General features: G+C 38.0%; 1 protein-coding gene across 8 annotated transcripts in view; it reads right to left on the bottom strand.

Moving 5' to 3' along the window:
• The window catches only part of DST (dystonin), a 316,365-nt gene that overhangs the window by 169,529 nt on the left and 133,874 nt on the right, over window positions 1-12,962 (bottom strand). The window contains exon 1 of one of the 8 annotated variants that reach the window (XM_074861757.1): window positions 6,985-7,879. The exons of the other annotated variants lie outside the window; for them this stretch is intronic. Within the exon in view, the coding sequence (XP_074717858.1) occupies window positions 6,985-7,779 (795 nt within the window). The 5' untranslated portion in view covers window positions 7,780-7,879. Of the gene's footprint in view, window positions 1-6,984; window positions 7,880-12,962 lie in introns of those variants that run through there. 8 annotated transcript variants of the gene reach the window in all.

Raw genomic sequence — 12,962 nt, forward strand, 5'->3', positions numbered from 1 at the left:
GCACTGGTAATTTTATGTACAAATACTACTTTCTGGTACATTAAATTCCCCCCTAATGAAGCGCAGTCAGTTTGCTTAGAAAACTACCGCTGTATAAATATGAAGCAGACATTTCCCTAGTCTCCCTAATTTGCACATGTATTCTTTGCTCCTCATGTTATAGAAATTGTACTCAGTGTAAATCTGAACTGCAAAATAGAAAATGAAGATATGCCTTGATAAAGGAAGTGCTATCACACATTATCTTTCTTCTAAATGACCACTTTTTACCACTTACCCAAACAACAACAGATAATATGTTATGAAGAACACCAAGAACCCAGGTACCGTGAGGCACTACACAGGGACACATGTACTGTAGCTCAGACATTACAAAAAGCAGGCTGAGGTGCTTGGGCAGAGGCAAGAGGGCCTAAGACACCACCAAGATCTGTGTGGACACCAAGCACCCCCATGAGCCCACCTGGAAGAGGCCACACCACACAAGCCTACAGCCAGCCCCGTGGGGAGAGACAGGTCTCCTCTGGCTGTGGAGCCAGCCTGAGGCCAGGGCTCAGGGAAGTTTTGCCCACAGACAATTCTGGGGGCAAGGTCCGTGCTCAAGCTGGCTGCAGAAGAGCCTTAACTCTGGAGCTCTGCCAATGCCAGCAATCCTATTCTAGTGTAAACCAGGGAGTTATGTTCATGAGGTCAGATGGGATGGTCATAACTATGCCTCCTGACCTTGAAATCTCTGCACACAAAGATGTCTCCTGTCTGGGCTCTTCCTGGGGGAGTTCAGACAGGCTAGGCTGGACATTGCAGTTTTTTCTCACATTAAAACCACACAAAACACAGTGCCAGGAACAAAGAAATGTAGCTTTCCTACTGATGCTGCTATGTCAATGCCTAACAGGAGGTGGTGGAAAGCACTAGGAAGCTGGGGACAAAAGGAAGCACCTTGGAGATGTCAGGGCAATGTAGGGGCTGCCAGTGCTCTCTCCTATTTCTGTTTAACCACCTTTCACACTTCCAGGGGACGATAAGCATTTACAGCCTTACAGTAAACTATAAGTAAATTTAATGCAGGGAACAAACTAATCTACATCATTTTCTATGCAAGTATCCACAAAACACCAAGCTGTGAAGGCAGTCCTTCACAGGCCATCATATCTGATGGTTCTACGTAAGGGAAAAATACAGGCACTGATGTTAGAAAGCAAAGTAGTTTTAACTGTTCAACTAGCCCATAAATACCTCCGAAGACCTCACTGGATTTTTTGCATCCTAATGTCTCCAGCTTGAACACTGCACATTTTTAAGAAAAAATCAGAAAATATTTCCTTTTATGTTTAAAACACTGAAAAGAAACACATGCAGCTGTGATTGTTTATAAATTTCTAGGTATCAAAATCCTGCACTGAGTATTTAGTACATGAAATCACACAAAATACAGACAGTATGAGTCTTTGAAGACAACAGGGAATCCAACGTGGCAAAAGACCAACTTAAAATCTCTCTGAAAATGTTCTTGTAAAAATCTAGGGAACTCATCTGCAGTGTAAGATTTCCTTTCTGTTGGTTACTTTTATCTTTTGGTATTTCAAAGCAAGAAAGCAAACTGAATATTTTTTCAGTAGCTTTAGTTTCTATTCATCACAGAACAACCAGACCACAATATAAATGAAGTCAACTATCTGCCACTTATCCGGACAACGCTTCTGAAAGAGATGATGTCATATGAAGTGCCAGATGTCTAGCAAAAAAGAAAAACCCTATAATTTTTTCCCTGTCATTTTCAGAAAAGTCCTCTGTGTGTAATCATTAAGTATCATGGTTTTTAATATATTCTACCTAAGCAAGCTAACAATGTAATTTGCTAACGGACATTCCTTCCTGCTAAATTCAAATCTTTAGCCTCCTTCACGGTTAATTGACTGGTGATGGCTATGTACATTTTGGGCTGCAGAGAGTGCAAACGCAGCATATTTGAGTGCACATTAGATTCCTCTGGCAACAAGTGATTTCAGACAACAAGGCAACTTCTGAAGGTCGTACTTGTATCTGTTGCTACATACAAACAACATTTGTAGCTATGGACACAAACACAAGGAGAATATTTCTTATTCTGAAAGTGACCACGAGGTAAACTTGCAATCCAAATTTTGGATGGCTAAAACATGAATTTAGCTCATTACCCTAAGGTCAACAGGATTTCGATCCAAAATCTTTCAAGCACCATTCAGCACCCTAGTTGGCCATCTGAAGAAAAACAAATAGACTACAGTGGGTTTAAAAACTGAAATTGTTTTTCACTCATGGAAGTAGCCCGTTTCAGTACAGGTTAAGGAACATTAGCCTGAGACCCGAAACAGCCTGTGCACTTCTGTTCTCTAAATAAAGTATTTCAGATTCCAGGACTAAGATTTCAGACTTTTTCATAAACACTGAATTCATATTTGAAAAGTATAAAAATACACTGAGGGAAATGGTGACTCAAAGAGCTGTTTTATTACACTTACAAATATGATCTCTACTTTGCAAGATGCCCTATTAACTTGGAACTACTTAAGTAAAATACTACACCCACAAAATAAAGTGTCAGTGAGCACATCTTTCCTTTGATAACCCCATAAGCACAGTAACCCCTTCGATAACCCCATAAGCACACTTACATCTACCAACTATGCATTATCAACAATATTTATAACATCATTTGCCACAGGAAAGAAAAAGAAGGACTACAAAATTAGGAATACTAGAACAGAAAATAAATTAAGAGGTGATCAAATCTTTTACTGTTCAAATTTTGTCCTTCAAAGCAAACAGTTTATGTGAACCTTTCATTCTTATATCCCACAAGCCTATCATTTACCCACTATACTCTGTTACTAGAGGACATTTATTCCTTGAGCATGGAACAAATTATTGAGTTTGCATGAGTCTGAACAGTTGTTTGCTAGAGATCCAGTTCTCCAAATTATCTCAAAGCCTGTGAATTACAAGTTATGCAAGAAGAAGAGACAGAAGTAATTCTCTGCACAGCCCTAGTATCTCAGGATTGAAGTCTTAATTGGCACTAAACAATATATTTATTGTTTCTAGATGGGGGAACTAGTTAACCTCTGCTACTGCAAGTGGTTTTTTACTCTGCCTGTAAGTTTCCTCTGCATCACACAGTATACAAAATCCATACACTAAAAAGCCTCAAGCTGTTTGCTTGCACTGATTTCAGTGATGCAGTTTTGAGTCCAAAGAGCAGAGCAGATCAGAAAAGACCTTCCAAAAGAAATCAACGCTGGTGTTGGATTTCTGCGGCTCATTTTTTACAGTGCAAACAGAAGCAAGTCTGGTATAGATAGTAAGGAGTCTTCCCTCCAATTCCATCTTATCCCAAATGTTTTGAAGCACGTCTAAACTTGACATAATGTACTTAACTGCAAAAAAGTATATAATGGGCTAGAGATGTATGATCTATAATGAAATGTATTCTGATGTCAGCTAGCCCTAAACCAGAAAAGTCTGAAGAACACAAATAAACAAGAGAAAAAAGAATACATGAATATGGAGAGATTTTGAAATGCTGTTTTCCACCTAAGCTAAGTAGTTAGTTATGTGTTGTTTTTGAAAAGGATTGTTGACAGTATGTTGAGGGAAGTACAGTTATACGAATGGAATTTGAACTTGCATGTGATCACAAGAAGTCATCTCCCCTGACGTTACAGTTGGACTTCGTGAGTTTCCATTTGGCCATAAATTCAAATGTTCCTATTCAGTTCTTGCACAGCTCTGTGGAGCTTTGAGTCCAGCTTTGGGCAACACCCTTCAAAAACTATTGGAACAGTTGAAGCAGATCGAAAGAGAAAAACAAGAATGAAAAAGAGATAAAAATACATGACCTGTTAGGAAAGATTGAAAAAATGGATTTATTTAGTCTAAAGTAGGGAAAACCGAGGGGAAGTGTGATAACAGTCTTCATATATGTAAAATGCTGTTGCAAAAAAAGGTAATCAATCAACTCTTCTGGGAATGGGAAAAGAATTAATGAGTTTAAAAGTAAAAGAAAAGAAGTCATCTGTTTATTACTGCAGTTATCTTGCAACTACTTGCAATGATAACAAGACACCTTCCAACTACGTCCACCATCATATACCAGTAGAAATATTTTACTGAATATGCTGATTACAAATATTCTACATATTTTTATTTAAAAGCAAGAATATTGCCTTTAACCTGAATTAAATACATTTTTTTTCTTGAAAATTAGTATTAGTACTGTAGATGAGATAAGAAATCCACTGTATCAAACACTATGTAGATGCATGGCAAAAAACCAGCTGAGAACCTGCAGCCAAGACAACAGCTGAGTACTGGAAGTAGATGAGTGATTCCATCTATATATTAGACATTTTTCTAAAAAACGTTTACATCCATAAACCGGAACCGAAACTACCACAAATTAGATTGGAAGAAGAAGAATAATGATTGATAACGTGATACACATAAGTCATTGGCTTCGACACAAGCTGACAACCAGCAAAAACTGGTGGTAACACCAGCCGGTAGCTATTTTTTGCTGATACTGAATGAAAACCATGGCTTCTTTCAACACAAGAGACATCAAATATCGCGGTAGCAGTATCTCCTGTAGAGAAGCCAAAACTACAGCCTTGATTTTCTACTCTACCTGCATTGTGCTAAAACATCACTGAGGAGTCTGCTGCAGGAAGCCTGTTTAGGTCTTGATTCACAACTTCTTGACCTTAATGCAAGCTGCCATCTGCTCTAGGACAGCCCTGAGCTTGAACAGTATCAGAGCATATCTTGCTCGAGGAAGTCATCTTCCTGTTTTAGGAACAAGGGCTGTAGAAATTAGGCCTCAGCAGAAAGTAAAAAACTTTCTCTCAAAGTTCTCAGGGAGCAGGCAGGAACAAAGCTTCACAACATCCTGCTTACCTGAACTTTGCAAATAGGAAACCAGAAGTAATATGGTAGCACCTATTTGAACACAAAATCATAATTGTTTTACACACTTAAGAAGGAAGTTGTGTCACAGAAAGAGACTCAGATGATATAAACCAGTAGTGAGGACTATGCTTTTCACAGGGTAAAATGTCCTCTCTCTGTTACAGTGCAAATTAGCCAGCTGTACCTACGGGTTTCCCCAGTGTCTGTGCCTCAGCTTCAAAAGCCAACACACTTTCAAATATCAGCCACATCTGAACCACTGTGTAAGCTGAGAGTACATTACAGCGTGGCTAAATTCACAAGGTGAGTGGAGGCTACTGATCTCTGTAATTACAGTAAGGAAAATGGTAAAAACTGAGATTTGTAACCGTAAACCTTGTGTATCAGCTCAGGCTGATAACTGCAACTTTGTGGATTTGTGTAAATAACAGCTTTACTGTTTTATACTGAAATACAAGACATGCAAATACTTATTTAGTTCTCAAAAGCAAAAGGAAAGTGGTCATGACTTTGTAAAATAAGCTAGAGTCTGAAATCTAGTCTTCTTCCTGGATTTATTTTCAGGTGAAAGCTGCTCTTTGGTGCTTTTAAAATTAATTATACTCAGAATCTTGGGTGGAGAAAGGGAACTGAACTGAAAAGCAGATATTTCAGCAACTTGGGCATTTAGACTGATCTGGCAGTAGATTTCATATTTATACCATTAAGCAGTGTTTTATTGTTATCACCAGCACAAGTCTCAGTATCGATGCAGGTGCTCAACAAAAAACTCTTTTTTTTCCCCTTCCTCCTGTGGGTAACAAGGGGTATATGCCTGGTTGGCGTAATAACTGCAGTGTATTAGAAGTTGTATTACCCTGATTATACAGGAAAAAGTGGCCATGTTTGGCTGAACAGACAAGGCCTCATACTGTTTTAATCAGTAATGATGTTTTTTCAAATCAAAGAACACCCCTAAGATTTTCCTGAATTCCAGCTAAGATTAAGAGGGCTAAAGATCTCTGTGTGCATTAGAAGGCTATTTGTACTTGTGTGTACTGTGTGTTGTAACTGGGTGTGTTATCTGTATTTAAAAACTAAGCTTGGAAGAAGTATAATTTTATTCCTGTTACAAAAGTAAATTATATAAACAACGAAAGTGTAGTTAGCTCTTTGCTGGAAGGAGTACCTTTGGCACATGTCTATTCCCTCTGTTCATTCAACTCAAAGCTCAGATGTCCTGTTGAGCACAGGGAATCAGTTTTGGACCAGACCCTGGTAGCAGCATTTAACCCACGCTTACAGATTTCAGCTGCGCTGAAGATGAGTGGGGCAAAACTGGCAATATGGGTTGAATCGGTAAGCATGGATACTAACAGAAAAAAATTTGCTTTCCTTATGATATTCTGCAGCTAAGCTTGTTGTTTAGTTTCTTTTACTGTAAAAGGAAAATAATCCTACACTCAGAGGGAGATGGAATTTCAGTAATTAATATTAATAGTCCATATAGACAGTTTGTGAGGAAAGAACTTCTTTTAAAAGTGGAGAACATTATTAATATGATTTATGTTCACTTTTTCTATTTCAGGCTGTCCACATATTTCTATCTTTCTTCAGTTCCTATTAGCCATAACTGAAAAGAATTAGAAATATTCCTTTCCTTGACAGAAGACCCAAAAGAATTACAAGACCATCAAGAGTTGATAAAAAAAAATTACTGCAGATATTGTATGTGAACTTAAAAAACTCTCTGAAATTTACTCCACCTTCTAGAACCATTTTAACTTGAAAATCTTCTTCCTAAATTAGAAAACAAATCAATCTACAGATAGCAAAACAGCACAAGGATGTATCAACACTCCTGAAGTACAGAGGTATTACTTAACCTGTGAAAAAGATGAAGTAACATGTTCTGTCCTACGACTACATGTAATATCATAACATGTGTAAAAGGCTTATATACAGCAAAGCAAAGGTATTTTTTAACAGTAAAAATACTGTTCAAATACTTATTCTTAGCTTACTTTCAAATATAATGTACTGTGCCAACATATTTACCTTGCTCCTGTTTGGTGGATGGCTAAATAATGCCTTTTCTTTTGACAATTGGGAAAGCACAGCATCAGAAGAATAAAACCTCTTTTGATCAAGCAGGGGATAACTTTTGCTTTCAGAAAGAAAGCGATGCAACTTTTCTGATTTATTGCTTTCTGGGACATCTTCAACGATTCTGCAAGAAGTTCTGTTTAATCCAGTTTCTTCACGCTGTCTGCGTAAAATGTGGATACCAGAATCCAAGCTGGCTGCTCTTCCATAACAAAGACCATGAGATTTCTTCAGGAATGCTAATTCTCTCCTGTTGCCATCCTCCAAGTATTTCCTCTTCCACATACAGCATTTCTCTGAACTCCTCTTGTCTTGTTCCTTTAACCATGTCTCTGTTTCATCAGACGTGATGAGCCTCTGATTATCACCATGAAAACTGTCTCCACAAAGAGAATCACTCTTTGTTTCACCCAGTAAAACTTTTGCTTTAACAAGATCAGCCGAAAGGTCTGTACTCACAGGCAGAGCATTACCAGCCACTGTCACTCTCCGGGGGACGGAATAAGCCAATCCCACACCCTTGGGACGATTCTCAGTGTTTTCTGAAATCCCCACTTCATACTGGCTATTTTCTTCACTTTCTTTAACATGTACTGAATCTGGTCCCTCCTTGGTTGATTTCTTTCTCCTTTTTCTTCTGAAATATTTTCTTCCAGGGGAATGTTTAGCTGGACTTAAGGGAGCTTTTGCAGGATCTAAACACTGTTCTTCCTTTTCAGCCCTCACACATCCACAGACGTTCCCCATTTGGCTTTCGGTAACTCACAGTCGCATAGTCTCATTCATTCCCGTATATTTACATACACTTAAATCCTCCTCAGAAAGTTAAGAACAGCCGTTTGCACCGTAATTTCTTCCAGACTTCACGTCCATCCTCCTCAGTACGTAGCCATTTTGCTTATGAGAAATGCACACGCAATAAACGTTGTGGCATGGTGCCCAGGCAGGGCCTGTGTCTGATTAGACACTGTGGCTTATTTCTGGCCACCAATCCTCTTAAATAAACATCACTGCTTCAGCATTGGGCTGTAATGCCGATGGCCTTTCACAGAGATGACATAGCATTTATGAGCAATAGAAAATTCCTGCACGCATTTTAACTTCCCGTTTCATTTAGTAACTCGAGCAAGATAAAGTAGAAAAATATGCAGCAACCTTTGAAACTATTAGCTACACTCCAAATCCAAAAGCAAGCAGTGCAGCAAATAGCAGGGATTTAGTTAGCAGATTCGGTTTGTACTTGATACGTTTTTATTACGTATCCAGTGATCCACAGAAGGGAAGACTAAAGTGAAGGATCAGAGGATCAGAGATTGCTCTGACAGCTTGTTGGGGTCAAATTTTTATTTCTATGTGGAGTTTTCATAGCAGCTGATGTGATTTTTCACTGATTTGTCAGCTATAAATAACTTGCTGCTCCACTACTATCATACAAGCATAATAGCTTGCTCAGGGCAGTGGTGCTGTGTACTGGGAATTGGAACTTTGCAGCAGATTTAAACCTTCTGTCAGAGAAAGGTGAAACAAATCATAAGAGCCAGTCTGCCTAAAAAACTGTCCAAACAGTTGCTGTTTATAAAAATGGAGCTTCATCCACCTCCCATGCTCCTGTTCTGTAGGCATCTCTGTGTAGCTCTGAATATAACAGCCAAGAAGCATCTAACTATACCTGAAACTAGGTAGAAATGTTGTTAAAATGTAAGCAAGTCTAATCACCAGCATACTTTGCTTGGAAAATATCTTTTCAAGCTTCCACTTCATTTTTGTTACTGATACGCAAAAACTACTAAAACCAGCACACATGAGCAGGGGCAGATGTGGTTTCTCATGCTGAGAAAGAACTACTGAGTGACTTGCCAAGCATTATCAGGTGTTGCCATTGAGTTTCCCTTGCTTATTTGAAAAAGAATTGCAATAATGAAACCCAGAGACTCTATCCCCAGGGGCCAGTTCCACTTGAAGTGTTGTACGACATTTTACTGACAGGATCTAGAATGAGTAATAGAGCAAAGAAGTAGGATCAGCCTCCAAAGAACTTCCAAGAACAAAGATGCTCACTGCTGACTACTTGCAAGGCAGTGGGGTTAAATTTGACAGTAATGGCTAGAAAATTTTATACTGTAACACTAAGGGACTATAAGGCTGTTACAGAATACCCTGTACCACTGATAGATGGACAGCTACCCACAGGCACAATCCTAACATGTTTCTTTTTAATGCAGATGTTTATGCTATTACCACACTCTTTCATGGCCTCAATTTGTATTCACATTTGCAGTATGTTTAACATACAGGTGATGTTGTGACATTTACTCCCTTTACTCACAGTAAAAAAGCTGTATTCTAGTCATCTTAGAAAAGTGACTTCCAGCCAAGGCCCAGAGGACTCAGTGATTTAAAACACACTTCCACATGTGACTGAGTTCAGTTCTGATATGCCCCCCCTTAATTAACAGAAAAGCACATCAGGAGAAAAAAAAAAAAAAGTCTTTGTAAATGACATCACTGTGTCTGTACAAACAAATGGCTTTTACGCCTGAAAATACACCTATCTCATCAGAAAAGATGATTCAGGACTTTGCAGTGCAATGGACCAAGATTGATTTCATTTTGCACAGATATAGCCTTTGTTTTAACAACACGTCTAATAACAATAACATATGTTTAAATAGATCATAGTATAATAATATTAAAATATTACATTATGTACTCTTATAAAAAAGACATTATCATCTTGATAAAGCAGGTATTATGTAAAACGTTAAAGATGAGAGTGTCCAGTATCTGAAAGAACAATAGCATCTAATTGACAATGTATTAAAGTAAATATAGCCTACCACAAGTACACTGCCAATGTTGTTCTTCCTCCACAAATTTCACAGGAGTTAAGAATTTGTTTAAAAATACTGCAAATTTAAATTTTTATTGCAAGTGCATATTTAAATTAAGACAAGTGGGTGCTAAGGTCTCTAAACAATAATTATTTCACTGAGTTTTAATGGAATACGATTTAGTACATCTTTACTTTAAACCGTTTCCATATGTTTAACAGTCAGCATGATACCACCTTCTTCCCCACATAAAATGTCCATAAAGGATTCTCTGTTATTTCAAAACTCCAGTGTGGCACACTGACCATCATAAAAATGTCAAATCAAATGTAATCCAAGACAGGTCAGAAGAGACACATGTTGTTATTTTACAGCTGGCAAGCTGCATTTTTTAATATAATCAGTAATTTAGAAAGACTCTGATCTTGCACATTCTCTTTCATAAATACCTTAAATTTTGCTTATTTTTTCTTAAGAGTAGGTAATTCACTTTTTCAGAAAATCACATGCCTCTGATGTGTAATTAAAAAATTGAGGCAGCAAACATACACAAGTCAGTTCTGGAACACTGGTTACAAGCTCAGTGCTCCCAACAGTCCTGGCTTACTGCTGCATATTCCAGGTCAACCTACTTGAACACACCTTGTATATTTGCAGCTATTCTTAGAATTTAATAATTTCTAAATATTAGCTAGGAATAAATGCATTCCAAATATATCTCCACAGATTATTAGTAATATTTGTGCCTTTCTATCTTCCTAGAAATAGGTAGGAAATATGTTTTTTTGATACTTAATAACTGATTTAACCATACTTACCAGCTGTTCCTGAGTGAGAAGGCTATCACCTCTGTATTAACAATTCTTTCTGCTGTCCCTTGTTTTTCCATGAACCAAAAATAAACTCTATAGTCACTTTAACTTTATAAGTCACTTAGGCTCTTGAACCAAAAAGATCAAGGACAAAAAAATTGACAAATTGCATTTATATCAGTTGTGGGTTTTTTAATATAAAAAAAACCTATGCAAAATCATATTCCATGTTAAGAAAAGATGATAAATGAAAGTGTGAGTAACTAAAGACAAAATGGCCACTTTCAGCTAACTGAAATTCTATAAAGTAATAACTTTGGTCTCAGCGAGGAAAAAGACAGATAACGGGATTAAACTGGAAATTCAGGAAACAGAAACTGAAATTTCTTCTAAAACCTGTCTGCTGGAGCAAAGAAATATGATATTCTAAAGCATCAAAAGAGACTATCACTGAAGCCCATGAGAACCACCACAATATAGTGCAGACCTGACTACACCAGGGACTTGGTCTCAGATATCTGACTAGACCTGAATGGAAGATCAGCACTGGTCAAAGACCCAGATGATCAAAGCTGTTCAAAATATTTTCTTGGATTGTTGTACTTCTTTCCTTTTCTTCTTTTTTTTTTTTAAATGAAAAACCCAAAGATACAAATCTATACCCATCGATGCCAGAAAGTTTTAAGGAGAGATTAGGGAAAGACTTTTTCTGGCATATAAACCCTTAAGAAGTATAACATGAATAAAGGATTAGACCAACACTTGCCTGCAATTTGAGCCGTCTTAGAGGCTACTTAATCACAAACAAGAGGTTAACATTAAGACGTGGTAAATAAAAGACTAACATCAAGACATGAAATAGCTCATGCAGATCTGTATTGGTTTGCTTTTAACCATTGATTCCTCTAACTTGTCAAGCATGTCTGTGACTGTGAAATGCATTATGTTCTTAACACGGGATGAGCATATTACACATTATAGTGGCAATGTTGTTGAATATCTGCATATTTGTTGGTCTGCAAAATGCTGAGACCTTCATACACTGCTAGTTTATGCTTTATCATTGGTTTCATAGAGTTAGCAAATGTTTTAAAAGGAAGGGTCATTCCACTTTGCCAATCAAATTGCACCTGGTATCTTTTATCCTAGAATAACATGATCAAAAGCCTACTAGGAAAGTGTTTCAGGTAGTTCTGGATCTAAGATCCCTTCCTCCTCTTTTTTTTTTTTTTTTTTTTTTGTTTATGCAACACAGCAAAAGCAATGGAGCATTTAGCATAAATGGGACGTGTCATTTCATGGTACTAAATCAGCATACCAGATAATCAGCAAGTATTTTGTTGCACAGCTCAAAGGTCACATGCAGAATGTCAGAGAGATAAACACAGGCCAAAGAGAAACTGAAAATTAAAGCAGCACAAGATAGAGAACAAGGCAAAAAATAAAGGCTTGCCAGCACAAACAAGAGGTTATATTCGGAGCTGTTTGAGCTGTACTGGTAACCACTGCTCATAATTTGAAAAAGCTGTTTAGCTTTCAGGGACCACTGAGCTACCAAAAGTCACGACCCTGAACAGGAGATGTTTTATATCCAGTGAGATGGCCTACAAAAATAGGAATTTGTTCCTTGGTGGTGGTTTTATGGGATTAAGGACGAAAAGAATCAAACGAATGAGCTAACTGCTCATAAATCTTATCCTGCTGCAGAGATCCCACTATTTGTAGAGATAAAGTCTAAATACAACTCTGCCATAATGCCTCTCGTTCTTGCTGTGATTCAGATGAGTCCCAGAAATGCCAGTAACTTCATACTCATTTTCTTACCTGAGAAATAGCAATTATTTTTTTAATTGCTGAAGAATTCCAGAAGAGCTAACTAGGAGTTCAGCTGAGGAATAAAATACAGGACAAGCATACCCCACCAAATGATGAATGGTCTGCTGCAATGGCTTATGACTGGCAATCGCAACTCCCAGGTGGAATACTGTTTATCCTATAAGCATTTATAGTCAGAGATTAGACAACTGGCCACACAGCTCCATCTTTAAATCTTTGAGAAGATCAGGCCTTGAACTGTTCTAGCTATTTTAAAGCAGAGGCAGATTAAACATCAATCCTTGGGTGCCAGGACCCGTGGCTCTGGTAAGACTCAGAGGCAAGCTTCTCAGCCAGCTGCCATCAGGCAGCTGCTCCCAGCAGAAATACGTGCCAGGAGAACAGCGAGTGACGGCCAGACCCAGCACTCTCAACTCCACATTGTCACCTCAGGAAAGCAGGCAGCATGTCT

This window comes from Strix uralensis, chromosome 3, assembly GCF_047716275.1.
Source record: "Strix uralensis isolate ZFMK-TIS-50842 chromosome 3, bStrUra1, whole genome shotgun sequence".
In the NCBI taxonomy this organism is placed as follows: Eukaryota; Metazoa; Chordata; class Aves; order Strigiformes; family Strigidae; genus Strix; species Strix uralensis.